This window comes from Grampus griseus (genome assembly GCF_964374135.1).
Source record: "Grampus griseus genome assembly, chromosome: 2".
NCBI lineage: Eukaryota > Metazoa > Chordata > Mammalia > Artiodactyla > Delphinidae > Grampus > Grampus griseus.
In genome coordinates this window covers 34,287,058-34,314,678 of record NC_139018.1, presented here as the reverse complement: position 1 = coordinate 34,314,678, position 27,621 = coordinate 34,287,058, and the positions used below count along the sequence as shown (strand labels likewise).

Sequence of the window (27,621 nt, the reverse complement as noted above, 5' to 3'; positions counted from 1 at the left end):
TTCCGTAAAATAGGCATCTGCCCGGCGTGCCTCTGTGTGAAGACAGCCACCATCCGCTAGCCTACGTGTGCGTTCGCTTGTTCCGCTGAGTTCGCGAATTTTGCAGGAGCCGACCGCTTCCCGCCCAGGGACACACCTGTCCGTGACCGCACTCTTATTGGCCGGGCCCCGATCTTGGCCCTGTGGCGTCAGCGGCAGGGGCTTGTCCTTGGCCGGAGAGCCTGGACCAGAGCCGAGTGACATCAGCGAGGGCGTTCGGGGCACTGAGCAGCAGTGGGCGGGGCTTGCCGGAAGGTGTGCCGGGGGCTGGTTGGGGGCGAGGCGGCGGGGCCTGGGCGGGGCGAGGCGGCGGTGACGTCATGGGGCGGCGCGGCGGGGCGCGGCTCGCGCGCCGGTAGGTAACCACTGCAGGCTGCGGTGCTCACCCCAGGCGGCGAGCCGCACGTAGCAGCCTCTCGCTCGTCTACGTCCTGCGCTGCCTATCATGTCCCTGAGGTGCAGCCTCTCGCTTCTTCTCCGTACGCAAGCGCTCTCAGTCCCGAAGAAGTCCGTCCACTCCGTGGCTGTCATTGGAGCCCCATTTTCACGGGGACAGGTGAGAACTGGGACCTGGCACCTTGGTGCAGGATTCCCGCCCCCTCACCCCCCAACCCCCTCACCCAAGCCTGGAGAAATCGGGACCGGTGGGAAGAACGGGGAGGCGAGGAGAGGATGGGGAGAAACGAAGAGGGGACGAGGAGATGGATTCCCGTGATTGGGCACCGGGGGAGCACGTGGGATTTTCCTCGGTAGAAGGAGGGAGGGGATGAGGGCACCCGGTTTGCCACGTGGGCAGGGGGCAGCGGGCTGGTGGGTTTCTTCGGCCTTACCCCCGAGGAGCGAGAAAGTGGTGGGTTCCGCTTGGGGTGGTGGAGGAGAGGAAAGGAGGGAGAGGATTTCATGGAGGGGCTGGAAGAGGAGAAACCGACCAGAATCCCCGGTGGAAGATTGAGGGAGGAGAGGTTAAAGAGAGGGACCGAGGATTTAAGGCTCCAGGGTCCATTCTCAGAAAGAGAATTAACTGGAAAGGAAATTGGTGCTTGCCTCTCTAGCGGCAGGAAGACGGAAGGGGCTGTTGTGTTCTCTCTTCAATGAAAGAAACCTGCAGTCGTGGAGAGGTCACTGGTGGAGAAGCCGGGGCTCGGCCCTGGCCTGCGACACTTACACCCAACAGCCAGATTCTGGCTTGGCTCAGCCCCTTCCTCTATCTTGCCTCCACTTGCCCTTCCCACAACGAGGGGCTTGGAAGGTTGATCTGAATCCAGTGATTGTTGTTTCTCCTCCTTCCCTGCAAGTGTTTGAAATGACCAGACCTCAGGTGAAAAGAATAAAAGGAAGGGCTGATGCTGTCACAGGTTTTCAGAGGGATCTGCTGGGAACTAAGTATAGCATTGCAGACTTCTGTATTTTTGTGAGCTAAAGTGGTCTTATTTTCTAGTCATCTTCCCTCATATCTGTGTAATTTATCTTACAGAAAAGAAAAGGAGTGGAATATGGTCCCACTGCTGTAAGAGAAGCTGGTTTGATGAAAAGGCTCTCCGATTTGGGTAAGTGGCTGGATTTTAGAAGTCTGAGGGCTGGTAACACGCCAGTTCAGAGTCTTATTCCCTCATGTCCAGGAACTGCACAGCGTCAGCTGTGTATCTGGAAAGCATTTCCCATCCTCCCTTGGATTCCACATGCAGCTTAAGATCTATGGAGGAGTCTCCAGGCAAAGTCTTCTTGCAATAAACAGCCTGTGTGGAAGGCAAGGAGGCGGAGTGAGGCAGGGCCTGGAACAAGCTGCTAGTGACTGCGAAGTGCTGAGCATGCTGGCTCTCACTCCCACTGTGCAGTCAACCTTTCCCCAAAATTCCAGCTTTCCTAACTCAGTCAGAGGTGCTTATGATTCATCCGTCTAACCAGCTTCCTCTCTTCAAGTCATTCATTTCCTCCTTAGGTTTAAGAACTTTCTATTACTGTAAGCAGAGCCTTAGGTCCGTTTTCTCCAAACTTCCCTGATTATGAAAATCACTTGGTTTACTTGTGAGAAAGAGAGACTGCTAGGCTTCTCAGCGGATGAGTCTGGTTTATTGGCTCTGACGTAGGACCCAGACACGTGCATTTTCACAGGCACCCCAGGTAATCAAAAGTAACGTTGCAGTCTTGTAATCTGGACAGTACTCTAAACGTACAGAACCAGAGGTAAATCCAACCCAGAGATAAATGCCATTTATATAGTAAAGGAAAACCTTTTTAGTAACAGGGTACCAAATTCCAACACCCTTATGGTAGGAAGGTTCTTATATCTAATCCAAATGTTCCTAGCTGCTGTTCAAGTCCATTTCCTCTATTTTATTAGGGCCATTCATATATCTCTTCTGGAGCTATAAAGTGCAAAAGGCATGGCAGTAGGGAACTATAGGTCCTGGAGATACTAATACAGAATCTAGGTGAACTACAAATCCCCTACCCGTGCTTGCTTTGAAACCTCCTCTGCTGATCATTGAGCCCATTCCAGGGATGGGTTATCTCCCTCTAAAACAGGAATAATGAAGTCACCGTGTGTCTTCCGTACACCTCTGGTTACATATGGATGTGGTGTCTTGATTTGGATACTCAAACCTTTTCTGTTAAATAATAAAGAGACCCTACTGAAGAAGGAATAATTAATCACTTTAATAATTCTCCAAGTTTACCACCAAAGATGAGAGATAAGATTTACACTTAATGTGTCGCAGGTCACCTAATGGGAGGAAGTTGTCCCCCCTCCCCCCGCTTATAAATGAAGATACTGTCCCTTTAAATCAGCTGTACACATTGTTTTTAAAAGCATAATTTTACACTGAGGGAAAGCAATTTCTGCTAATCACTATTTTTTAATACCTGGTAATCCTGCAGCTCATCTGATAAACTGAGCCTGGCTTTGCTCAAATTGCCTGCTCATTGTTCTATTCTGTCTGAAGAGACTTCTGACTAGATTCAATTGTAGCCTCTTACACAGGGGACATTAATAGTATCCAGCCGAGGCTGCTGAATGAGGGGGAAGGGAACATTTATAAGCAGCTTCTGTTACTCATGCTTTGTACACCTCCTTTCCTGCCACAGCTCCTGGTATTTTTCCACTCCAACCTGGGGAAGCCATTCTCCCTAAAATTCCACTCCCTCAAATACTTCCTGTGTAAATCTCCAACCTAAAGTGATGATGAAGCTTCAGTTTATTTGGTCTCCCCTTTAATTTTTTTCAAATAGTTTTCGTTTTACAATTTATATCCTTACCCTGTAGCCGATTGGCAGTCCGGTATCACCAGCAGTCTGAAACAGAATCTCATTGCATGTTAATAAGATTGTGGCACTCAGCAGGTTTCCAGCATGTGGTTTCGGCTAATCTCCAGACATACGTTGGAGAAAAATACCAAGAGAAGTTTCAGTTGCTCTATTCTGAAACAGCATAAGTGGCATGGGTCAAATTTCAAGGGAGAGAAGACCCATGGAAAGGTAGCTCATAAATCCCTTTGTTCCTTGCCTTCTGCTCTGATGTCACAGGCTGCTGGTGTTGCCATGGCATCAGTTATACTTCCTGTTCTCTTGAATGAATATATTTGCCTTTGTCTGGGTTTTTTTTTTTCCCCACCCTGGGCTTAGTAAGGACACTCAATGGTTCCTCTCTCAGGTAACCACTTACTTTAGTATACAAAGAGAGCCTGAGAAAAATGAAGAAGTAATTGCTCTGGCAAGGCTTAGGTGCAGTGCCTCTGCTCATGATTCTGGTTAGCTCTTATAGCCACGGTAATTTGCCTTTTTTTTTTTTTTTTTTTCCGGTACGCGAGTCTCTCACTGCTGTGGACTCTCCCGTTGCGGAGCACAAGCTCCGGACGCACAGGCTCAGCGGCCATGGCTCACGGGCCCAGCCGCTCCGCGGCATGTGGGGTCTTCCCGGACCGGGGCATGAACCTGTATCCGCTGCATTGACAGGCGGACTCTCAACCACTGCGCCATCAGGGAAGCCCAATTTGCCCTTTTTTCTTCACAAGTAGGATGAGTGTTCTGTGGGTAATATAAACAGTTTGTCGTGTCTGTCATTGTAATTATGGTAATTTGACCCAGCTGTGGTACTGAAGCGGTGACGGCCTAAATGAACTGTATTCCCGTGACCAGCCAAGGGTCCTGGAGTTCAGGAAGACATATGGGAGCTATTCTGGCTCCCCTCAACTAGGCTAGGGACATTTATTCTTCTGCTCCATTTGGTGCTCCATGAGAGAGCAGAGCAGGCAACTCTGGTTGAGACCCAAGAATCTGAGCTGCTTCAGCAAGAACCAACAGAAAGCCTGAGATAGTTTAAACATAAAGGCATGAGAGCTGTTCATTTGGAACAGATTGATATGTGAGTGCAGGGGTCTGGATGTGCTTTCGGTGTTTGGTAGAGAACAGCAGCCGTCACAGATTTAGTTTTATGATAGTGATGCTTTTCAGCCTGGCTCCCATCCTACCATCACACTGAAACTACTCTGATCAAGCTCACTGATTGGTCAGCCTCTGTTTTGCTGGACCTCTCTACTGCACAACTGACCACTTTATTCCTGAAATATTCCGTTAGTCAGGACACTACTCTCTCCTGAGCCTCCTCTCCCTTGCCTGGTCCTTCCTGGACTCCTTTTGGGGATCCTCCTCTTCTTTCCAGCCCTCAAATGCTCATGTCCCCAGTGTTCCACCAGCTTTGTTCTAAGTAGCCTCATCTCACTGTCACAGATGTCTCAAACTCTACAGGTTCGAAACAAAATTCATTATCTTCTCCGTCAAATCTGCTTGTCTTGCTGTCTTCCCATTATCTGTTTCACACTATCACTCGTTATCTAGTTACTCAAGTCAAACTCCAAGACCATCAGAATTCTTTTGTCGTCCCTTTTGTTCCTTACTTCTGATCACAAAGTCTTGTTGACTTCTTTTCCTCCTCCTAAATGATTAGAGTCCTTTCCCTTAATGGCCCTGCTCTAGTTCTGTCCTTCTCACACACAGATCTAATTTTCCAATAATGACTCTTGTCCCATTTTGCCTACCTCAGTTCATTCTTTACCGCCACCAGACTGATCTTTTTAAGACTATTTTTCTCCTTTGCTTAGTCTTTCCATGGCTTTTTACAGGCAGCCATGCTTCTCAGTCTTGTCATTCATATACCATCTTTGCTGACTTGCCATATTATTTATTTTGGTGTTGTTCTCTAAATTGGCTTTAAAGCTTTATACTTTTAAAATGTAGCCTGCCCCTACAGTAAACAATGAAATCTCAGGCTTGTGCTAGATGCATTTTTCTAATAAATTTTCATTTTAGTAGTTTTACATTTTGGTATTTGACCCTCAACCACTGGTGGTATGTGTTCCATGCTTGACAACCAGTAAGACAGATCCTCTACAATTTGACCCTCTTTTACCTCTTTAGACTTCTCTCCATCCACATTCCACCTCATTTGTGTTGTAACTGGGGTTGTGGGCTCTTGACCTAGGCTCCACCAACAGAAACACCCACCCTAAACCTTGTCTTGACATTTTGGAAGAAGGGGAAATAAAGAATTCATTCTGTGATGGGCAGTTGTGGCGGCAGTTCCAGCAGTAGCTTCTGTCCAGTGTCAGTGGGGTCAGCCATGCAAGCTGCAGTACTCCTTTTCCTAGTAGTGGAGGTGACAGCAGCAGTGGTATCTTCACTGGAGCAATCTGCAGTGTGACTTTTGGGGCCATTATTCCTGGCAATGTGACCTTTAAACCACATTTTGGTCCTCTTAAGATGATTCTGGGAGTTACCCAAATTGAAAAAACTGCTTTTCTTTAAATTAGCTAGAAAGGTTTCTGTTGCTTGCAGCTTAAACTTCCTGACCGATAAATCAGTTTACAAATTCCAGTGAGAAATTACCATGTGGATTGAATATGAAAAGCCCTCTCTCTCCAGGCCCTTGATAATAAATTCTTATTCTTTTGTTGGCTTTTTTCCCCTAGTACTGACACAATCTTCTTGTATGTTAACACAGCTCATTAGGTTATGCTTTCTTTGGTCTTTAATCTAGGAGTATGTTTTAGTCCCTTTGGATTTTAGCAACTCCTTGTTCTCTTGGTGTTCTGATTTTTGAACTATCATGTTCCTTAATACAAATTCTGAAATAACAGCCTAAAACCTTTTTTTTAAAATTTTTTGGCCGCACCACATGGCACGTGGGATCTTTGTTCACTGACCAGGGATCAAACTCGCGCCCCCTACATTGGAAGCGCGGAGTCTTAACCACTGGATCGCCAGGGCAGTCCCAAGCCTAAAGCTTTAATTTAAAACATCTTCAAGTTCTAGGCATGCCTGACTATAGTAAACAGACCTACCTTAAAGTGTTACTGTGACTTAATTTCACTTTCAATGTTCTATATCTTAAGCATGGTGGAGGTTACAGGACTACATATAACTGCCAAAACTCATTGCACTTAAAGTGTCAATATAAAGTATGCATTAAAGCTGTTTAAACATTTTCAGATTTTTTCTTAGCAGCTTTCAGTCACTAAAAACTATAACAAGTTCGTTGTTTGTATATATTCAAAAAATTTGAGCACTACTAAGCTTTAGGTACTAGGAATATAATAGTGAACAAAACAGAAATACCTGTTATGGAATTCTCATTCTAATGAGGGGTGGTTGGAAGCAGATATAAGTAAAACATACAGTATGTCAGATGTAATGAACGCTATAGAATAAATGAAAGCAAGGGATGGAGGGATAGGGTAAGCATTGCAGATGTAGGTAGGAGGCCTCACTGAGGAAGGGGTCATGTGAGCACACCCTTGGGAGGTAAGGAAAGGAACCATGTGCATATTTGGGAGAAAAGCATTTCAGGAAGAGGGTAAGTAAAGTGCAAAGACCCTGAGATAGAAAAGTGCCTGGAATGTTCAGGGAACGAAAAGCTGTTCCTGAGGTCTTGCCAGTGGTTGTCATGTGGGAAGGGAAGGGCCTTTCTACACTCTTATCTCCAGTTTTTCAAGAAAAGCCAGAAATCTGGGTTTTTACGGGAGATTTAAGAAAAATGTGATATTCATAAAATGGAGTATTGAGCCATAAAAAGGAATAAATTGCTAGTTCATGCTACAAAATGGATAAACTTTGAAAGCATTATACTGAGTGAAAGAAGGCAGAAGACCACATATTGTATGAATCCATTTATATGAAATGTCCAGAAAAGGCAAATCCATATAGAAAGTGATCAGTGGTTCCCAGGGGCTGGGGGGAGAGGGAATGGGGAGTGACCGCTAATGGGCACTGGTTTCTTTCCGGAGTGTGATAAAGCTTTTCTGGAATTAGTAATTTGCTAATGCCTTGGCAAAAGCATACATCACTGATGAACCTCAATATAGGTAAATCTATTATAGATGTTTTTGGGATTTGGCAAATTTCAATGTAACCATATCTCTCCTGCTTAGAAGAAGGCAGCAAAGAATTTAACTTACATCTTATATTTCAAAGTTGTTTGATATCTAACATTTACTATGTTCTAGGCACTATGCTAGGTTCTTGCTATTATCTGATTTTTTTTTAAACAAAGTTTGGGATTATCCATGCATTTTATTATTATTTTTTAAATATTTGCTTATTTATTTGGTTGCACCGGGTCTTAGTTGCAGCAGGTGGGCTCCTAAGTTGCGGCTCAAGCGCTCCTTAGTTGGGGCTCACCGGCTCCTTAGTTGTGGCATGCAAACTCTTAGTTGTGGCATGCATGCGGGACCTAGTTCCCTGACCAGGGATTGAACCCTGGCCCCCTGCATTGGGAGCGTGGAGTCTTATCCACTGCACCACCAGGGAAGTCCCTATTATGTGATTCTTAATCTTAAGAGCAAATTATGATACCCATTAGGATGGCTAGCATGAATAAAACCCCAAAATAACAAGTGTTGGTGAGGATATGGAGATATTGGAACCCTTGTGCACTGTTGGTGGGAACATAAAATCATACAGGTACTGTGGAAAACAGTGTGGAGTTTTCTCAAAGTTAAAAATAGTTAGTAGATGATCTACAAATTCTACTCTGGGCGTATATCCAAAAGAATTGAAAAATAGGGTTTCGAAGAGATATCTGTACACCCATATTCACAGCAGCATTATTCACAATAGCCAAAAGGTGTAAGCAACCCAAGCGTCCACTGATGGATGAATGGATAAGCAAAATGTGGTACAAACATACAATAGAATATCAGCCTTAAAAAGGAAAATGACATATGCTGTAACATTGTGACCCTTGAGAACATTATGTTAAGGGATATAAGCCAGTTGCAAAAAGACATACTGTATGATTCCACTTATGAGGTACCTAGATTAGTCAAATTCATAGGGACAAAGTAGAATGGTGGTTCAGGGACTGGGGGAAGAGGAATGGAGAGAGATGGTTTAACGGGTAGAGAATTTCAGTTTTGCAAGAAAGTGTTCTGGAGATGGATGGTGGTGATGGTTATGCAACAATGTGAATGTACTTAATACCACCTCATGGTTAAGATGGTTATTTTTATGTGTATTTTACCACAATTTAAAATTAAAAAGGAAACACTTAAAAATAAGTTAGAATAGAATATTCTAAGAACAAGGAAGTTCACTTGAGGTTGTAACTTCTTAGGGACATAATGCTGTAGGCTTGAAAATTTTTTTCAGCTTGTTATTTAGCACATTGTTCTATAAAAGCTGAGAATGGAAAAAAGTAAAGTATGGCCTGAAGTTCATACAGTCAGCAGTAGAAGTAGTTGAGAACCTCATTTCTTACCATATACAATCTAGCCCCTCAATTGGTGCAGTCAGCTGCCTTCTCAGCTCTTACCATGGTTGAAGAAACTGAGTGGCACCATCATAAAGGTACGGTCTCCAACTTCTTCCAAAAATCCTGTTTCTCATGATGGCTATTTCAAATCTGTACCCATAATCATTCTGTTTTTCCAACTCAGGTATGAACTCCCTAACTTCTAGCTCTTCTCCCCATCATCCCCCAATGAGTTGTATCGACAAAGATACTATTACACTGTCCTCAGAGGATGAGGTATCCAGTCCTTCCTGTATTAGGTAGGTACAATTGCACGTGATAAGAGCCCCAGATAAGCGGTTTAAGAAAAATAGTTCACTCTCTAGGAAATAGTCTAGAGAGAAGTCCAGAACTGGTTTGGAGGCTCAGTTCATTGAAGTTCAGTTCCTAGATTCTTATCTTGCTGCACTACCAGCAAGGCCTCTATCTAATGGCCCCAGATGGCTGTGGCCTCATTTCTGGCAGCAGGATGGGAAAATAAACCGACAAGCGGGCTAAGGGAGAACTTGTGCTTTCCCTTAAGGAAAGTTCCCAGGACACTGCTGCAGGATACCTCTGCTTATCCTTTTGGCTTCTGTGGGTCACATGGCCACAGCTAGTTGGAAGGGAAGATGGTGAATTTAGTCTCTTCTAAGGGGTCGTGCCCCAGCTAAAATCCTCTGTGGAGGAAGGGAAGAGCAGATATCGGACAAGTGGCTGTCAGCCACACCATCTCCCTGTGCTCTAGATCCCATCCCTTCCTGGCTCCCGAGGGTTCTTGTTCCAGCACTGAGCCCTTCTCTCCCCTTGTTTCTCAGCGTCTCTCTACTAACCTGTCCCTTCAGTAAGTAAGTGCAAATCTTGCCCACCTCCCATCCCCCTCTGCCGTATGTAGCCTTCTAGCTCTTGTCCAGTTATTTTGTTTCTCTTCAGAAACAAAATAACTGGCTTCCCCACTGCCTTTTCACAGGTCAACTTGCTATAATCAGGGGTCCTGGGCCATCACTGCAATGAAACTGGTTTTGCTGAGGTCTCTGACCTCCTACTTTTTAATATGGTGGACCCTGCAACATTCACTTTCGACACTATTAACCATCTTATCTTATTGAAACTGCCACCACTCTCTTCTGATTTTAACTCTTCGGGTTCCTTTGCTAGACCCTCTGCTGCCTACCCCTTACATTTTAGTATTCCTCAGGGTTCTGTCCTTGACCCTCTACTTTATGCTGCCTCAGTTGGCCATTTGTCCATTTCCACGGCCTTCCTGTGACCTGTGTGCTGATGCCTCCAGAGCTTTATCTCCAGCACTTATTCCCCCTCCCTCCCAGCTCCAAACCTGTATACCAGCTGGCTTCCATGTATCTTCTTAACTTTTTATTACAGGAGTGTTCAAACATAAGAAAAGTAGAGATGGTAACATAATGAACTTGATAGCTATCACCTAGCATCAATTATCTATACCTGGCAAGGTTTCTCACCCCACCTCCATACCTTTTGAAGCAAATCACAGACATCATTTTGTTTCATCTGCAGATATTTCATTATATGTCTTCAAAATACGAGAATGCTTTAAAACTTAACTACAATACCATTATCACACCTAAAATAAATTAATATCAAATACCAGTATTGGGAAATATAATTTTAAAAAAATCTCCCATCTGAGAACCTATCCACAAAGGTGGTAGAGAAGGAAAAACAGTTTATTATTGAATAAGCATTAAATTGGGTGATCTGATAAAAGACTGCAAAGACAAATCTTACTCTTTTCTATAGCCAAGCAGGTGCAACGCAATCCATGTTTTCAAGATTAATAACTAGTCCTCCAGTTAGAGGACTTTGATAGTTGACCTTTTGTCACATGTAGCTCATCCTAACTTTATCATGGAAATTGGAGTGATTACCGGTTAGCTGACTGGCTTTATCTGGAGGGGAAACAAACTTCTCCTATCTTAAAGCGGGGAGGTAGTTTTTTGGCAAATTGAAGCAAGGGGCCAACCACTCATACCCATAGAACTGGGAGGTTGGGGACCTAGATGTTTGTATTTCAAAAAGTGGTTCCCAAGTCCTTGAGGAAACATTCCTGGGTTGTGAGGCCTATTTAGTCATTATAAAGATTACGTACATGTGAAAAGGACAGAGAAAGAAATTCTGAAACACAAGGGAGGAGAGAAGTTTTTACCCTTATTTTCAACAGAGATAATTAAGTCTATTTTCAACTTGTATCTGCCCTTACACCAGTTAATGTTCACATTGCCCGACTGATTTACACTTTTTGTGTTTATTTTTTTACACTTTTTGTGTTTATTTTTATTTTTGAGTTTGGATCGAAATAAGGTCTGTAGTGTTATCTCGTAAGTCCTTTATAAGTCCTTCCTGTTTTCTTCCTTCTTCCTTGCAGTTGATCTGTAGCGGAAACTAGGTCATTTGTCTGTAGAATCTCTCAGCTTGTATTTTGCAGATCACATCCCTGTGGCATCCTGTGACATATTCTTTGTCCCCTGTATTTCCTTTCTACTGGTTATTGGATCTAGATCCTTGGTCAGATTCAGGTCCAGTTTTTTTTTTCTGGCAGTTCTGCTTCATAGGTGGTGGTGTACACTTCCATCAGAAGTGATGTCATCAGCCATTGAACACTGCCTAGATCTGAGCCATTAACTTGTTTCGACATATTATCAACAGGATAGTCTCTAACGCCCCAATATCAGAGTATCCAAAACTGAACTTACCATCATCTCCACTCCCTTCTCCTGTGGTTTCTCATCTCTGATGGTAGCAGAGCCAGAAAGCTGGAGGGCAAACATTTTCTCTCTCCTCCACACCCCTCTAAGTATTGCTGGAATCTTGTCAGTTCTGTCTGTCTTGTCTTTACAGCCCCTCTGGGAGCTGCTCTTCTGCAGGCCAGGCCATTTTCCAGAGGCCACCAGATCACTAGATTAACAGTGCAGATTCTTTTTTTTTTTTTTCAGATTTTTTTTTTTTTTTTTGGCTGTGTTGGGTCTTCATTTCTTCGCACGGGCTTTTCTCTACTTGCGGCGAGTGGGGTCTTCTCTTCGTTGTGGTGCGCAGGCTACTTATTGCAGTGGGTTCTTGTTTCGGAGCATGGGTTCTAGGTGCGCGGGCTTCAGTAGTTGCAGCACGCTGGCTCAGTAGTTGTGGCACGCAGGATAGTGCAGATTTGATTTGTTACCTCCTGACTTGAACCTTAGTAGCTCCCTGCTGCATTTAGGACCTGGGCCCTGCCCCTTCCTCCTTCCTCATCTCTCTGCAGTCCTACCGGATGGACCCTGGGCATTGTTCTGTAGGGCTGAAGGTATTATGTGCTTCTGCTTGGCAAGGCTTTCCCCTTTCATTCCTGGCTAAAACCTTCAGGATTCAGGTACTGATGCTTCTGAGAAGTCCCCTTGGCTCATCCTGGGTCTGAGTCAGCACCTTCCCGTTCCCATCACACCCTGTGCACAGTTGCATCTTCGCAGTTTGCACTGGCCTATGCTTTCCCTGCCTGTCTTCTGACGAGGCTGTGAGCTTCCTGAAGGCTGCAACCAGGTGCACAGTCAGCACACAGTTAGCTTTTGTTGAAGGATGAAATGGGGCAAAGCATCCAGGCTTTCTCCTGGAACTTCATTCACATCGTGATCCGTGGGATTTTCCCGGATCACTATTTCCTTACTCTCAAAATGGTTTGTTCCTCAGAAGCCCCCTGGTTTCCCAGATTTTAAAAATGTTTAAATTGAATAACTGTCATATATCAAATTTTAAACTCTTACAAGGTATTGGGCTACCAGTTGATGAATTTAGTCAAGCTAAATGTTGGTAAGTGGCAATGGCTAGTTTTTGCCTCCTTTTTTGAAACATACTTATTCCAGGACCTAAGTAGCTAATGATGACTGCTTCAAGCCTCTAGTTGCTTTAGAAAGGAGTGGCGTTACTCCTTTAATATCCAAAATAGCACATTCAGAGGCCTAGAACCTAAGGGGATTACTGTGGTTGGTTTAAATAATTTAATCCTTGAATAAACTTACTTGTCCCTATTAATGACCAAGCTCTCTCTTTTTTTAAAAATAAGTTTATTTATTTATTTATATTTTTGGCTACATTGGGTCTTCGTTGCTGTGCGTGGGCTTTCTCTAGCTGAAGTGAGCGGGGGCTACTCTTCGTTGTGGTGCGGGGGCTTCTCTTGTTGCGGAGCACAGGCTCTAGGCTCGCGGGCTTCAGTAGTTGTGGCATGTGGGCTCAGTAGTTGTGGCTCACGGGCTCTAGAGCGCAGGCTCAGTACTTGTGGTGCACGGGCTTAGTTGCTCCGTGGCATGTGGGATCTTCCTGGACCAGGGCTCGAACCCGTGTCCCCTGCATTGGCAGGCAGGTTCTTAACCACTGCGCCACCAGGGAAGTCCCCCAAGCTCTCTTAATAATGAGGGTGTATTCCTATAATAGGTGTGGTAATGCTAGTATCTGAAGAGAAGAAAGCATCTTTTTGGCCCCCTCCTCTACCCCAGGAAGCCAGAACCACAGAATAGGAAAAGAAGTAGAAAATACCTTCCTGTGTGACCTGAGAACTGAGTCACAGCAGGGTGTGGCATTGTGGTTAGGGCTTTCAGAGAACTGGTGTTCCAGTGAAATTGGCCATGCCTTTATATTTTTTTACAGGGAAGGTAGAAAATTTGAACTGTGTGTGACAGCTGGGCTCCTTAGGAGCTCTTTCGATGAGAAATCAGTGGGCCTGTGTACGTTTGCTACTTCTCACCAAAAACTCTTGTTCTTATCCAAATGACATAGTCGTATTGCAAACAAGTTTTGGGAAGTCTTAGATTACACCATCTATTGCAAAGAAAAGGGTAGGGTGGGGAGAAAAACCACAAAGATGCCTCATCTAGTTGAACTAATAATGTAACCCCTAGCATGTGTAGGCTTTTCCTTGTTATCTCATTTCAATCCTTGTTAACGGCTGTGTGAGGTGGGACAAACTTCGAGACTGAACTTCATTGGTGATCTTGACTCTTCTGGGAAGTTAGGGGCCAAAGGACAGGATTCTTTCCTTCGTGTCTGTTGTGGCCACTTGACCCACTGTGGCCACCTCATCTCCTGTGCGCTCTGCTTTCAGCCTGGAGTAGCGTGGAATGTGGTCTGTCTGGTTTGTTGAGGTCCCTTGTGAAACTCACCAGGATGCTAGCCCAGGTATGGGGCAGGGAGCTACACATGTGGACTGGTTAACTGGCAGAGCTGTAGTCACTAGCCCTTTAAATCCTTTCTGGAACAAGTTGGAGCATCAAGAATTTAAAGAAGAAAGATCCCATATTCTAAAAAGCAGTACTTTAGCCCCAGGGATTGTTGCTGTCTCTTCCCGTGGTTAGATACTGGAGTAGCTTGAAGTTCTGTCAGCATGTTAACAACAGATTTTTTTTCTCAGAGAAGCTTAACAGTCTTGTTCTGCACGAGGGAAAGTGGTTCTGTCGCAGTGACCCGTGAAGCCAGAGGAACCCTCCTCTTACCTCTGCCCCTGCTTGTGCTGGAACCAGGCTGTCAGGGTGCCGTCAGCTAACAGTCTGCCCAAGAAAGCCTGAGTTGGCTCACCATGTTCTTGGAGGTGCTTGGAGGGTTGACATGGGTTGGGTCCAGAGGGGCATACATTACTAAGCCCATCCTCAGCAAGTGGTACACTGTTCTTCTTCGACAAGTTAAGATGTGGCTGGAGAACCAATTAGCAGGAAACATAACTGGTGTTGCAAGTCATCTCAGTTACATGTCTTGAGCCAAACTTTTGGGTTTGTTTTGTATTGGGATTTTTTACTCAAGGATCACATTCACGCAAAGGCATCTATTAACATCACATCTGTATCAGCTGATCTTGAGGTAAACTCCGACAGATGTTAGATGGCCATGTCTGAAGTGACTGGCCTGGATGCCCGGGGTCACCTTCCATCCTTGAGCCCCTAGTGCCACTGTCCTTGGTCTTCCTCATCCATGGTCTTCACTGCCTCTGAGAACACCTCCTGTTGAACAGGAGAACAGAGTGGGGAGGAAGCGAGTGTCGAGAGGGTTGGTTGGAGCAGTCTTATGAGGGGCTTTGAAGAAGTGAACTAGAACAAATAGGTATACTTGTGTGATATGATTTCTTTCCCTAAAGCACCAAACTTATTTTGGAGGCTGGGTCTAAGGAAGCAAAGAGCTGATTCTTAGATACCCCAGGACACATGGTTCTTGAGGTTGTACAGCCTCTGGGAGTTAAATGCACTAAACAGAATTCAGACCCCTGCATTTTATTGGTGGTAGCCAAATGAGTTTACCTTATATAACAGTCTCTTCAAAGGTTATTACCCAAATCACATTTTAGGGATAAGAGAAATTCTGCCTACTTCAAATGACCTGAATTAACTGGCATTCCTTTCCTAGTTTACAGTAACACTGCAACTGTTTTCAGTAGGCTGGTCTTCCAGGTACAACTTTGAGGTTCTAAGAGTTAGCAGATGCCATCCTTTAAAATACTGGGAACTCCCTTTCTGTGGGATGAAATCTGCTGTGTACAATATTTGAGTCTATAACTTTAATAGCCACCAGTGTTCTCTCAGCACCAAATGAGAACTCAGAGTCTTTGTTTTTCTGCATGTTTCACTGACTTGTTATTCCTGACAAATCATAAACATTCATCCTATTCAAGGACAGTTCGAAAAACTGTACACTAATAGACTCTTAGATTTTCTCCAAGTCTAATATTCTGCCAGTGAGCTACCTGTGGCTTGGCAGACACGCCCGTGTGTCAGCCCACCTCAAAACCCACCTCTCTTGACTTGCTGGGAGGCTTGGGAGCAGCTGGAGCTACCTGTAAGTGGAAGTCAGAGCAGCAGAGAGAATGCGCTACCCTTATGCTATCAAAATGCCTGCTCACTCATTCTTTCGTGAGTCTCTAACCAAAGGAGGATTCAGGCTTGCTCTAAACAGTTGGAGCTATTTAACTTTGCTGTTTCTTCCTCCAAAGTATGTGGATAATCATACCAGCAGAGGAAGTAAGGATTAGTAGCTATTGTAAAGCATCCAGCTAGCACTGTGTGGTGTGTGGAGAAAGACAGTTTTGTTCCTTTTCCTTCTTTCCTGTCACTGACTTCTTTCAAGGATTCACTGGTGATGAGGGCCCTGAAACAGAAGTGCTGTCCACAGACACTGCTAACGTCAGATAGGGCTGTTTGGATTTCTTCCGGTTGCATCATTCTGTGGATGCACTTGTGTTCTTGTTCCACTCCAGTGGAACCTGAGAGGTTTATCAAGGCCAAAAGTAACAACCGGGCCTAAAAGATCAGAGTAGTAGTCAGTGTATTTTTATTACCAGCACTGGGGAGAGAAGCAGTGAGGTGGTACCAGTGTATACAGAGCTTGACTTTTTCCCACTGCAAATGAAAAATGAGAGCCCTTTCCAGTCGGTTCCAAATGTGTTTGATATGAGAGCTTCCTTGGAAGTTTCAGGTTTATTTCATCCTACAATGCCTTCTAAAAGAGGAAAGAGCAGCAATGAAATATTATGTCTCATCTGATTTAGACTTGCAGATGAGTTGACCTGAGCACAAAAAGTTTGAGAAAGGGACAGCTCTCTCCAGTATGATAGATATTCCATGTTATAATATTTGCTTTTTTCACTATTATTCCAAGATTCTTTAAAATTAGTGAGACCATTTACCTTTTGAACTAGAAGAACTTGCCATTGTACTCTGCTAAGGTAATTGCTTTATCATTACTCAGTTCATCCTTAACAAAAAATTAACCTCCCATCAGCCTCTCTACTCCTCAAACACTGGCCTACGGGTCATAATTCATGTTCCCTATAACCTCCTTTCACTCCTTTAGCACTCACTCATTGTCCCTAGTCCTTACCAGGAATTTAATGCGGAAATCAAGAGCAGAGTTGGGAGTCATATAAGGTGGGCCACTCAGGGCCTCTCAAGGTATTGATCCCTTCAGGGGGTCTGGCCCTCAGCTCTGTGGGTCCAGGAACAGAAGTCTTGAAGTGTGCAGAGTTTATCAGGCTTTCAGACCCAGAGACTCGTGCTAACCATGATGTATAAGCCCAAATGCCCGTGCGTAGTTTCAGTGAGCAAGAGACCTTCTGGCATCCACTGTCAGGAAGCTCTCTTGCTGGTATGAGGGCAACTGAGAAACTAAGTGAATAAGCAGAAGGCTGTTTGGTGAGCAAGGAGTTGGAACCCACCAACCAGGCTGTGAATTAAGCTGGTGATTCACTCCACAGTTATATGTTTAATGACCAAAATACCTTTATGAAATTCAGTCTCTCTTCCATGGCGAGTGTTGCTGTAAGACTATCAAATTCTCTTAAGTTCCCTTTTTAAGCTTTCTGCAGCTTTATTCTGATAAGTAAATAATAGCCCAGTTTGTACTGTTTTCTGTCATACTTATCTAAGTCTACATCCTAGATTCCATGACTGGACTTAGTGTTCCCCAAGTTCTACCACTTAACCACCAGGATGATCACTTTAATTCGCATGTATTTCTTATTGGTCATGGAAGGATTAAATGAGTTAGTCTTCAAAATTTAATATTAACATTATTATTCAATTAGATTATAAACCTTTTCTAATTATACACCTAATATAAAACGCCAGTCAAGCCATGGCATCTTGCACCTAGAGATGCTGAGATAAACATGGATATGGAAGTTAAGACATCAAGTACAGGCACTGCCATTCAAATCTGTCCAGCTCAAGACTGTGTCGCAACAATGGCAAGACCTGGTATTGACTTGAAAGTTAAAGCTTCATTTTTCTTAAATCTAAAATGTCCTTCCATATTTCGAGATTTAGTAAAATACATTGTGATGTTACTCGTGGCTTTTTTCTTTTTAAAAGATTTTAAGAAGATTTTTATAGATGTTTTATTTATTTTTTCTCTTGGTTCTCAATGTCTTTGGCCTGTTTTCATATTCTTCTACCTTCAGCACCTTTCCTTCTTATTTAGTCGTCCAGGTCTTGGTGGTGATCCCTCGGTTGGGTTTATGTTCCAGGCCATTGCTTCTCAAATCTCTACATTCTCTCATAAGTTTGGCTTTGGATTGAGTTTGGGTTCAAGAGGTAAAGCTCAAACTGTACAATTTATATTCAAGATTGGTCTGTGCTAGTCTTAATACAAGTCTCTGCAAACATTCAGATGTCTATACTGTGACCACTTGCCCCTCCCCTCAACATACCTGGATTGTAGTTTGAGAAACAGGCCCGTAAGAATACAATCCATGCTAACGTTCTGTTTGCGCAAATCCTTTGGTAGTGTTGGATTACTTAGTCCTCACCCTAAATCCAACCAATTTATTGATATAAGTGGTTAAGATTGAAAGACTGGTACTTACACTAAAGATTAACATGTAGTGACTAATGTCATAATTTGCTGGAATATGTGAACCCCGGGTGGGAAAATATTACAGCTTACTGTCAGAATATACCACTAGTTCATTCTGTTTGTTTGTTTCAAAGAGAAGTCTGTGCCTTTACTGGCCGAACAGGCTACTCAAGGAGGATGAAGCAGGAGGAGTGGGTGGCTCTGTGCTTCACAGGCTTGTAGGTGATAGAGAACTCGCCCAGGTAGTGGCCAATAATCTTGGGCTTGGTTTCCACCTGGGTGAAGGTCTTGCACGCCCACCATCTGGGCAGGATGATCTTCAGCACCTACAGCTTCTCTGTGGGCCGTGCCCCCAGGCTGGCCCTGCCCAGGTGCTTCTGCCACAGCCGCAGGGCACTGTGCAGCTGTGTCACTGTGTCAACAGGTCCAGTGCCTGGTCTAGGTGCTCACCAAAGTGGATGAACTTGCAGAAGGTCCACTGCTGCTTCTGCTCCACTTTTGCCACCTTGTTGGCTCCTTGGAGAGGACTCTTTTTTTTTTTTTTTTTTTAATTTTATTTATTTAGGCTGCACCAGGTCTTAGTTGCAGCACGCGGGATTATTGCTGTGGCACATGGACTCCTTATTTGCGGCATGCATGCAGAATCTAGTTCCCCCACCAGGGATCGAACCCGGGCCCTCTGCATTGGGAGTGCGGAGTCTTACCCACTGGACCACCAGGGAAGTACCTTGGAGAGGACTCTTTAGTTCTTAAAACTGTCAGAATCAAGAGAGAATCGTTGAGATACAAACTGCAGAGTCAAGAATACACACTTTGTGGCAGACAGCCTGAATTTGGATCCTGATTCTGGCACCTAGCAACTGTGTGACCTTGGGACCTTGCTTCAGTTCCCTCAGCTACAGAATGGCATACTGTAGCTGCCTAATAGGATTGTTGTGAGTCTTAAGAATTTCTGTTGAGCAGTTGGAACAGTGTTTGGGATCTTGTAAGTAATAACTGTTAAAGCATCCTAAAATTAAGAAATATTTAGGTCCTCAGATTGGCCTTTTATTTTTTTTTTTGTTTTTGGTTTTGTTTTGCGGTACGCGGGCCTCTCACTGTTGTGGCCTCTCCCGTCGCGGAGCACAGGCTCCGGACGCGCAGGCTCAGCGGCCATGGCTCACGGGCCCAGCCGCTCCGCGGCATGTGGGATCCTCCTGGACCGGGGCACGAACCTGTGTCCCCTGCATCGGCAGGCGGACCCTCAACCACTGCGCCACCAGGGAAGCCCTGGCCTTTTATTTAAAAAAAAAAGTTTGTAATGTGAAAATTCCTAAGTATGTTTCTTTGTCCTAAATTAACAATACTTAAGTTTCTTAAAATCCTGCCAGTTCCTCTCGGTATTTTATTTTCACTCTGTAACTCAGGGATATCTGAGGTCTTACAAATCGCTACCAGTTTTGTGATTGTTAGGTTAAGTTAGTGAACATTTCTGGGCTTTACTTTCTAAAACCCAGCTTCTTTATCTGCAAAATGGTGTTCCTAACAGGATCTACCCCACAGGATTGCTGGGAGGACTGGGAGGATCCTGCCACTGTCATGTGACGTTTTGAGTTACCATGGCAATAAGTATGATGTGTACTTTGTCACAGTTATTATTTGTGGCCCAGGCCAGTAAGAGCTGTAATAACATATATTATAATTAATCTTGTCATCCCTGTTTCTAGGCTGCCACCTTAAAGACTTCGGAGACTTGAGTTTTACCCCAGTTCCCAAAGATGATCTCTATAATAACTTGATAGTGAATCCTCGCTCAGTGGGCCTTGCCAACCAGGAACTAGCAGAGGTGGTTAGTAGAGCAGTGTCAGGTGGCTACAGCTGTGTCACCGTGGGAGGAGACCACAGGTAAGCTGGGAGCCAGGGGTGGTGGAGGGGCTGGATTCCATCAGCCCATCAATTAGCTTCTTTGTCTCACTTTCCTCATTTAGAGTAAAATACCCTTTCGAATTTTTAGGGTATAACGTGCATAGTATTTTCATGTCTAAGATCATGAACCACTGGAGAAAATATCACGTAGTATAAGTTCAGAGTTAAACTAAGCAAAGTTTTTAGACAGTATGTTTCATGCTTATTTCTTGGAAAGCTTTCTTAAAACTGTCTCATGACTTTCATTTTGGTTATTTAGGAGAATTGGAGGGATCTATTGATAGGCTGAATTGGGGCTTTTTTTTTTTAAAGCATTTCTGCTAATAGGTTTGTTAGAAATGCCCCACTTGGCATGTGAATACATTCTCTACCCTGCACAGTATTGTATTAGCCTCCCTAGGTGGCTAATACATTAGATCCTTCCTCTCAGTGAAATCAGCATGCACTTTATCTATCGAGCACTGTTCTGATGAGTTCTCAAGCAGTGCTAAGGATTATGGGAAACTTGTGATCTATTAGGATTAAATGAAATAAATACACATGGAATGAAAAAAATATTGAATCCTACATCTCAGAAGGAAGAGATCAGTCTAGGCTAGAGTAGTCAGATTTCACAGCTAAGTGTGATTTGAGCTAAGTTATGAAGATTTTTTTGGTAGAAAGAAAAATGGCATTGAAACACTAGGAATATCAAGCACTTCATACATATTCTCAGTTAATCCTCAAAATAATGCAATGAGGCAGATACAATTTTATCTAATTCACTGCTGGGTACACTGAGGGACAGAGGTTAGATAACTTACCCAAGGTCTTAGGGCCAGGAAGTAGCAGAGCTGGGATTCAAGTCCATTGTGACCTCTATGGGCAATTTAATTTTCTTTTGAGATCTAATCTAGCAACTTCCCCTGAGGTACTCAGAGAGCTTCTCAGATCACTTAATGGAACTGCAAATGCAGGAAGATTCCTCATCAAGAATAAAATTTTAAGTAGAATAAGTCAGTCACAGGTTCTCTACTGAAACTGATTAAATAACCCAAGGGTGGATCTCTTGTCTCTTAGCTCAGTGCTCAAAGTTCATTCATTGGCTCTCTTCTGGTCAGCATACTATTTGGGGACTGCTTATTACTGTAATTATCATAATCCTTGCTTTTCCTTTTGTTTCTGTCTAGATTGCAGCTCTATCACTGCTCCCTGTTTCCTGTTCAGTGCTAAAACCTAGGCTGTCTGGAAGATTCTAGAAAGGAAGGGATGTGTGAATAACCTGAACAGCTGTTGAATATTTTAAAGGAAGAGGCATTTTTAGGTCACTCAGCTCCCTTTAATAGTACAACATTCACTACTGCTTTAATCGTCAAACCAACTCTGACTTAAACAGGCTAAGATTATTATCCCTATCTTCTAGAAAGGGAAACTGCAGTCTAGATAGATAGTCTTGCCCTATTTCACACATTTCTTCCTAGAAAGACCCCCAATATTCGGACTTAATCCAGTGCTTTTAGCGCCAGACCATGCTATCTCTCGAAAAGGTCCTATGTGGGACATGGAGCTTAAAATGCTACCTCAGGCTGTACTGATCAAGAAAGATGACTGTAGTTAGTTCCTAAGATGCTTAACCTGCATTTCTCATCTATGTCAAATTCTTTGCTTCCTAGGAAGCTTGGGCAGCTTTCCAAGCACAATTTCAAAAGCTATATTCCTACAGGTCAGACAAGGACAGTTGGCTAATGCAAGCGGAGATCAAGGACAAAGCAAAAACCAGAAACACTTAATGATATTTGCATGCCATGCTAATGTATATAAGATAACATGGAAATAAACTTCTACTTTATTCAGTCATCTAATGAGGTCTTTAATTGGGTTGCCCTGTTAACTTTGATGTCTTTAAAAACTTTGACTTCTTGTTTTAGGAAATACCACATAATCTTTCTAAACAGCTGTAATACTAATTTTTATCCTTAACAAGTTAATATAACTGATTCTTTAAAAGTAATTAGATCTCCCTGGTCTCTCAAAAGGTATTAAGTAGTATTAGTGAGTTGTTACATACAGCCCATAGCATTTAACAGGATTTCATCTGTTGAACAAATATTTTGGGTCCTTTTCTGGGCCAAGGCTAATGGATCCAATTAAAGGGATTTGGGGGCAGCAATGACACCTGTCACACTACAAGGATAACCAGCTGTCAGCTTTGAATCTTTAGAGCCTTCCATTTCTCCCTGTCTCTCTCTCTCTCTCTCAAGTCTCATCTTTGGGAACACAGTCCCAGGGACTCTATCTCATCCAAATCCAGCCTCAATGTAGGGCCTTGACTTTGCCCTGAGGACAAAGTGTGAGCTGTGCTGGCTGAAGATATTTGTTAGTGATGCTTGCCAAGCGGAAGGCCTTTAATATTACTGTTTGTTCTTTGCAGCCTGGCAATCGGTACCATTAGTGGGCACGCCCGGCACTCCCCAGACCTTTGTGTGATCTGGGTTGATGCCCATGCTGACATCAATACACCCCTCACCACTTCATCTGGAAATCTCCACGGACAGCCAGTTTCATTTCTCCTCAAAGAACTACAGGACAAGGTTAGTGGGCTGAAATGAAGAGAACGTTGAACAGCTTGCAAGGGTTATCCTGGGACTTTGAGAGTCTAGTTCAGTAACATTTCTGTGAAGGATGGGTTTATGGTGGCTGTAGTAATGCTTACCACTCCTTCATTTGTTCATCAAACATTATTTTGGACCAGACAGTCTAGATGCTGGAGGCATAAAGATGACTAGGACATGGTCCCTGCTCTTAGGGGGGATCATAATCTCATAATAAAGGAATGTGGTGAGTGGGTAGTAACTCTAGTGGTCTGATACACTTACAGCCGGAAGACTTCTTGGTAAGAACCTCCTAGGCCTCATTCTCAGACCCACTGGTCTAGAAGACAAGTAAAACCATGATTACGTCTAGGTAATCTTTTCCCAGGCTGTTCAGAAGACATGGGAGACCATGCTATGCATAGACTAGAATCTGTGTATCCCTCCCCTCAGTGAGGGACCAAGTTAAACCAGGACAGTACAAAGGTTATTCACTAGGCAGAATTCACGTTTTGGTTGTTGGGGACTTGAAACATAACCCAGTTGCCATCTCAAGAACCAATCTGTAAACAATTCAGTAGTGTGCAAAGAGATGGAAAGGCCTAATCGGCGGTATTCCTGCTATTTAGGTAAGTTAATGAGAAACCAAGGCCACCTTAGGAGTAGGTATTTTATTCTTCAGCTGTGTTCTTCAGCTGCCCTTCTGAATCACTTCCACTTCTATCAGTTCCTTCCCAGATCAAGTGTGTCTGCTGCTTTACCCATATACTGTGGGTAAGAGGAGAAAGCACACTGGGAAGCACACGGGGACTATCTTGATGAGATCAAGAATCCTTGATGAATCCTGTTCATTCCTCCTTCATAGGTCCCACAACTCCCAGGATTTTCCTGGATCAAACCTTGTATCTCTTCTCCAAGTATTGTATACATTGGACTAAGAGATGTGGATCCTCCTGAACAGTAAGTTGATACATTAGAGTTGAGCTTTGGGCCTGTCCTGGCCACTAATGTTCCACTTGATGGGTTGTTTCTTGCCTTAACCTGTTGTAAGTCACTATGAAGACAACCCCCCGCCCCCCCACATTTGATTAAAAATGCTCTTTAAACTAAGGCTTCCTTCCTTTATATGTCACCAGTTTTATTTTAAAGAATTATGATATCCAGTACTTTTCCATGAGAGACATAGATCGACTTGGTATCCAGAAGGTCATGGAACAGACATTCGATCTGCTGATTGGCAAGTAAGTAACTACAATGGATATCTACTTCTAGGTCCCAAAGGGAACAGGACAGATTCTCAGTGGGCAGTACACTTTAGCCTGTCTCTTGAGGATAATGACCTTTCTTTTAAAATAAAAGTAAAACATGTACATAAAAAAAATTCAGAAAGGGAAAATATGAAATATAGGTCATATTTTTCTTCTGGGGTTGGGAGGGAAAACAGCTCTTATGAATTTCTCTTTCCATTTTTAATGCTTACCTTTTGAGAGGAGAAGCATTCAACTGTCCTCTTCTTCCCAGCCTCACAACTGCTTCATCTGAAAGTTTTATATTAAGCAAATCTTGGTAGTGTAGAAAGATGGGAGATGAATACTAATCAAATGCTAGTTAAGAACATTTTCCCAGTGCCGAGTCTTCATTTCTGGGTGATTAACTGTCACCTTGGTAGTATGCCATTTCTTAAGCTGTTAAGAAGTGCAAATAATTTACTGTATAGGTGTTTGCTGTATGTTAGCTTCAGCCACTGGACACCTGGGCTAAACAAGTTAGAAGTAGGAGATGGTAAGATTGCAAACATAAACTCAGAGTTAAGTTCAGAGCTGCTGTTATTCTCTCAGAGTATAACAGCAACTGCAACTGTAACCTAGATCAATCCAACTTAAACTACAATCTGTCAGAGCCCATGTCCTATGGAAGTGAGGAATTCCCTCTGTTGATAGTTCTTAATGTAAGAGCTCTGATGCCCAGGGTAAATCAGAAATACAAATTGGAGTTAGTCTGTCTGAGGCACACAGAGCAAAGGGCAAAATTATGAAGTGGTGCATAGGCATCTAACATACTCAACAGCTTCCAGAATAGGAAATCTGGAAATGTGCTATATTAACAAAGTACTAGGATTAACAGCAACAAAATCAAGGAGTTGCAACTGTAGGAAGGACGAATGTCCAAGTACAGCCCAAATGACTATTCTTATTCTACTCCTTTCAAGAAGACAAAGGCCAATCCATCTGAGTTTCGATATTGATGCATTTGACCCTACGCTGGCTCCAGCCACAGGAACCCCTGTTGTAGGGGGACTGACCTATCGAGAAGGCATGTATATTACTGAGGAAGTACACAATACAGGTAAGCAGTGATCAACCTGCTAACTACATAATATGCTTAAGCCTCTTGCCTGCCAGGGGATCTTTTCTACTATTACGTCACTGCCGACACTGTTTTTGCTTAAACGTCTATAGCTATAAGTCATGTGGTCAGGCTAATAAGGGACAGTCATTTAGAGGCATGTTTGGACCTGGCTTTATAACAAAATATGCCAAGGTAACACTGAATAAAAAATTGTCTGTCTACTTAAACGTGTAATAAATACAAGAATAAACTGCCAAACTGATGCAGTTCTTTGCATCTGAATTGTATAAAGGCAGATTAAGATTGAAAGCCGAGGCCAAATAGCTATAATTTTAAGCCTGACACTAAGAGGTTGGTTCACTGGGAGTTAAGAATGTCAAGTCAAAGCTTCTCTTGAAGATGTTTCAAAGCTGGACAATACCTTGGGTCCTTTCATGTAAGTCTTATACTAGGGCTTGTTTGATAGGACCTGTAATAGGGGGATACTGGAAGATGAATGGCTGACAGGAAGATGAGTAAACTGAATGCAAGATCATCGAGAGTAGCTACAAGAGGCTACTATCCTACAACTCATACTCATTTGCAAACAGTTTCCATTTCTGTCAGAAAGCTTTTGGTTTTAAGGCTACTTTAAATGACCTCTCATTGCAAAATTTAAGCAACTACCACATGGTACTTCAATACTACCTTGTGAAATTAGGGTCAAGATAGCATAGAGACCTCACACTGAAAGGTTCAGGACCATAGAAAACCCTTGACTAGTTGGGATAGATACGGAAATTGAGAAATGGTCTCCCTGGCTCTGGAGCCTACCAGAGCCTTAGGCACTAAAGAAAGGGGAAGAATGCTTGTCTATCAGATCTGACAGGGGCAAGATAGCCTTATTCTCAGACCCACAACTGTAGATGTTGTCAATTGTCCTTGGCCAGTGAACCTGGAAGTTCAATTCTCCATTCTGGTTCCCAGTAACACAACTTAGAGCACAGGCTGGTAACCTCTAGCACTTAGATGGGGCAGTGGTCATGCCATGTCCCTCCCTCCCCTGCTGCAATGTTATTCTAAAAGGCTGTCTGTCCTGACACTGTCAACTAGATAGATAAAGCAGTTTGCTTAAATTAATTTACAAGGTGGCAACAGTCTAGAAACATGGGTAATATATATTTTTAATAGCTTGTGCCCTCTTGATTTACTTCTGGGCTATGAAAAGGTCCACGTTTAGTCAGTGGAAATCAGACACACAAGCCGTCAGACACAGATGAACGTGCAGGCAGGGATTGGTGGAAACGCTATAGTAACATACCTGCTCATTGTAGTTTTGCACAGCGCACTGAACTCTGCATTGCTAATAAGGGACGGCACACTGAGCGGACGTAACAGCACTGAACATAACATGTATCGGTACTATAATGTAATATTGGTAAACCAATAGGTATATTCACCCCTGCTTCCAGGCTTTATGGCCGCCCTAAATATTCGGATACTTATATTCTCCAGTGCTAGTTTCTTCAGATGACTCTTGCAGGAGGTAGATTAACTTCATCCAGAATAACCAACTATATATACCTAGAAGTATATATATATGTATGTACGTACGTACGTATGTACTGGGGTGGTGGTAGAGGGCAGGTCTGGATAGATTCTTTTCTGGTCTAATCTTCCCATCTCAAACCCTTTGGCACAAGTTCCCAAACTGTCACAGAAGGTAACTGGAGTTCAAATTAAAGTATGACCAAGTCTTCCCTTGACCAAGTGCAAGATGCTGGGTTAGTCTGATGGGAGACCTAAAAACTGTGTCCGAAGTGGAACCTGCCCTCAGAGCTCAGGGGTGAGAGTGAGATATGCAGTAATAACTATACTTTAGGGCACATGGTGCCTTAAGAGATACAGATGCAGCAAAAGAGTTCAAAAGTGGGAACCGTGCTCTGGCTAGTGAGATGTGAGAGATCTGCTCTTCATGCAACTACAGGCAGGCATCTAGGAGGGCCCAGAAACACTGGAAATGACACATTTTCCCGACTAGGTTGGAAACTCTTGCTACCACCCCCCTACCCCCCACCCCAACCCAGCTCCTACGCGAACCGGAAAGCCTGTCAGCTATGCCTGTTACGTTCACTGAACAGGGATAATTGATTTTATTACCTTAAAGGTTTCTTTCAATCCTACTCTGGTATATGAGTGTTTTTAACTTAAATTCATGCCCAAGAGAATGAGGAATAAGGGGCTTCCTGACGGTGGATAATTTTATAGTAGAAAATAACTTGTTTTTTACCTTAGCTTGTTCTACCCAGGTGGGACGACTCTCACTGAAAGTAGCAGCTAGCAAGTTTTTTTGGTCATACTTTGTTCTTTCAGGGTTGCTCTCAGCACTGGATCTTGTGGAAGTCAATCCTCGGTTGGCTGCGTCGGAGGAAGAGGCCAAGGCTACAGCCAGCCTGGCAGTGGATGTGATTGCTTCAAGTTTTGGGCAGACAAGGGAGGGAGGGCACATTGTCTATGACCAACTTCCTACTCCTAGTTCACCAGATGAATCGGAAAGTGAAGAACGTGTAAGAATTTAGGAAATACTGTGTGCGACACGTGTCTGTCGCAATGGGCATTCCAGAGTTGGGAGGCATTTGTGGTGACAGATACTAAATGATCGTCTGGGTCAGTACTGCCTTA

General features: G+C 43.5%; 1 protein-coding gene across 2 annotated transcripts; it reads left to right on the top strand.

Annotated features, from left to right (window-relative positions):
- Nucleotides 1-382: 382 nt before the first annotated feature.
- ARG2 (arginase 2) lies at nt 383-27,596 on the top strand. 2 transcript variants are annotated; one of them, XM_082647560.1, is made up of 8 exons: nt 383-595; nt 1,514-1,586; nt 19,843-20,020; nt 22,452-22,611; nt 23,477-23,571; nt 23,748-23,852; nt 24,824-24,957; nt 27,313-27,596. In XM_082647560.1, the coding sequence occupies exons 1-8, from the start codon at nt 485-487 to the stop codon at nt 27,516-27,518; spliced, it is 1,062 nt and encodes a 353-aa protein (XP_082503686.1). In that variant the 5' UTR covers nt 383-484; the 3' UTR covers nt 27,519-27,596. The 2 variants fall into 2 exon arrangements, with proteins under 2 accessions (XP_082503686.1, XP_082503685.1); XM_082647559.1 differs by having other exon boundaries at nt 385-595; nt 24,821-24,957.
- The last annotated feature ends 25 nt before the right edge of the window (nt 27,597-27,621 follow it).

What these genes read in the sequence shown, in the direction of transcription:
- ARG2 (XM_082647559.1), top strand. Translation starts at nt 485, where the DNA reads ATGTCCCTGAGGTGCAGCCTCTCGCTTCTTCTCCGTACGCAAGCGCTC. An exon ending in TCAAAGAACTACAGGACAAG is followed by an intron (nt 22,612 to 23,476) that starts GTTAGTGGGCTG and finishes CCTCCTTCATAG; the next exon opens with GTCCCACAACTCCCAGGATT. An exon ending in GATGTGGATCCTCCTGAACA is followed by an intron (nt 23,572 to 23,747) that starts GTAAGTTGATAC and finishes ATATGTCACCAG; the next exon opens with TTTTATTTTAAAGAATTATG.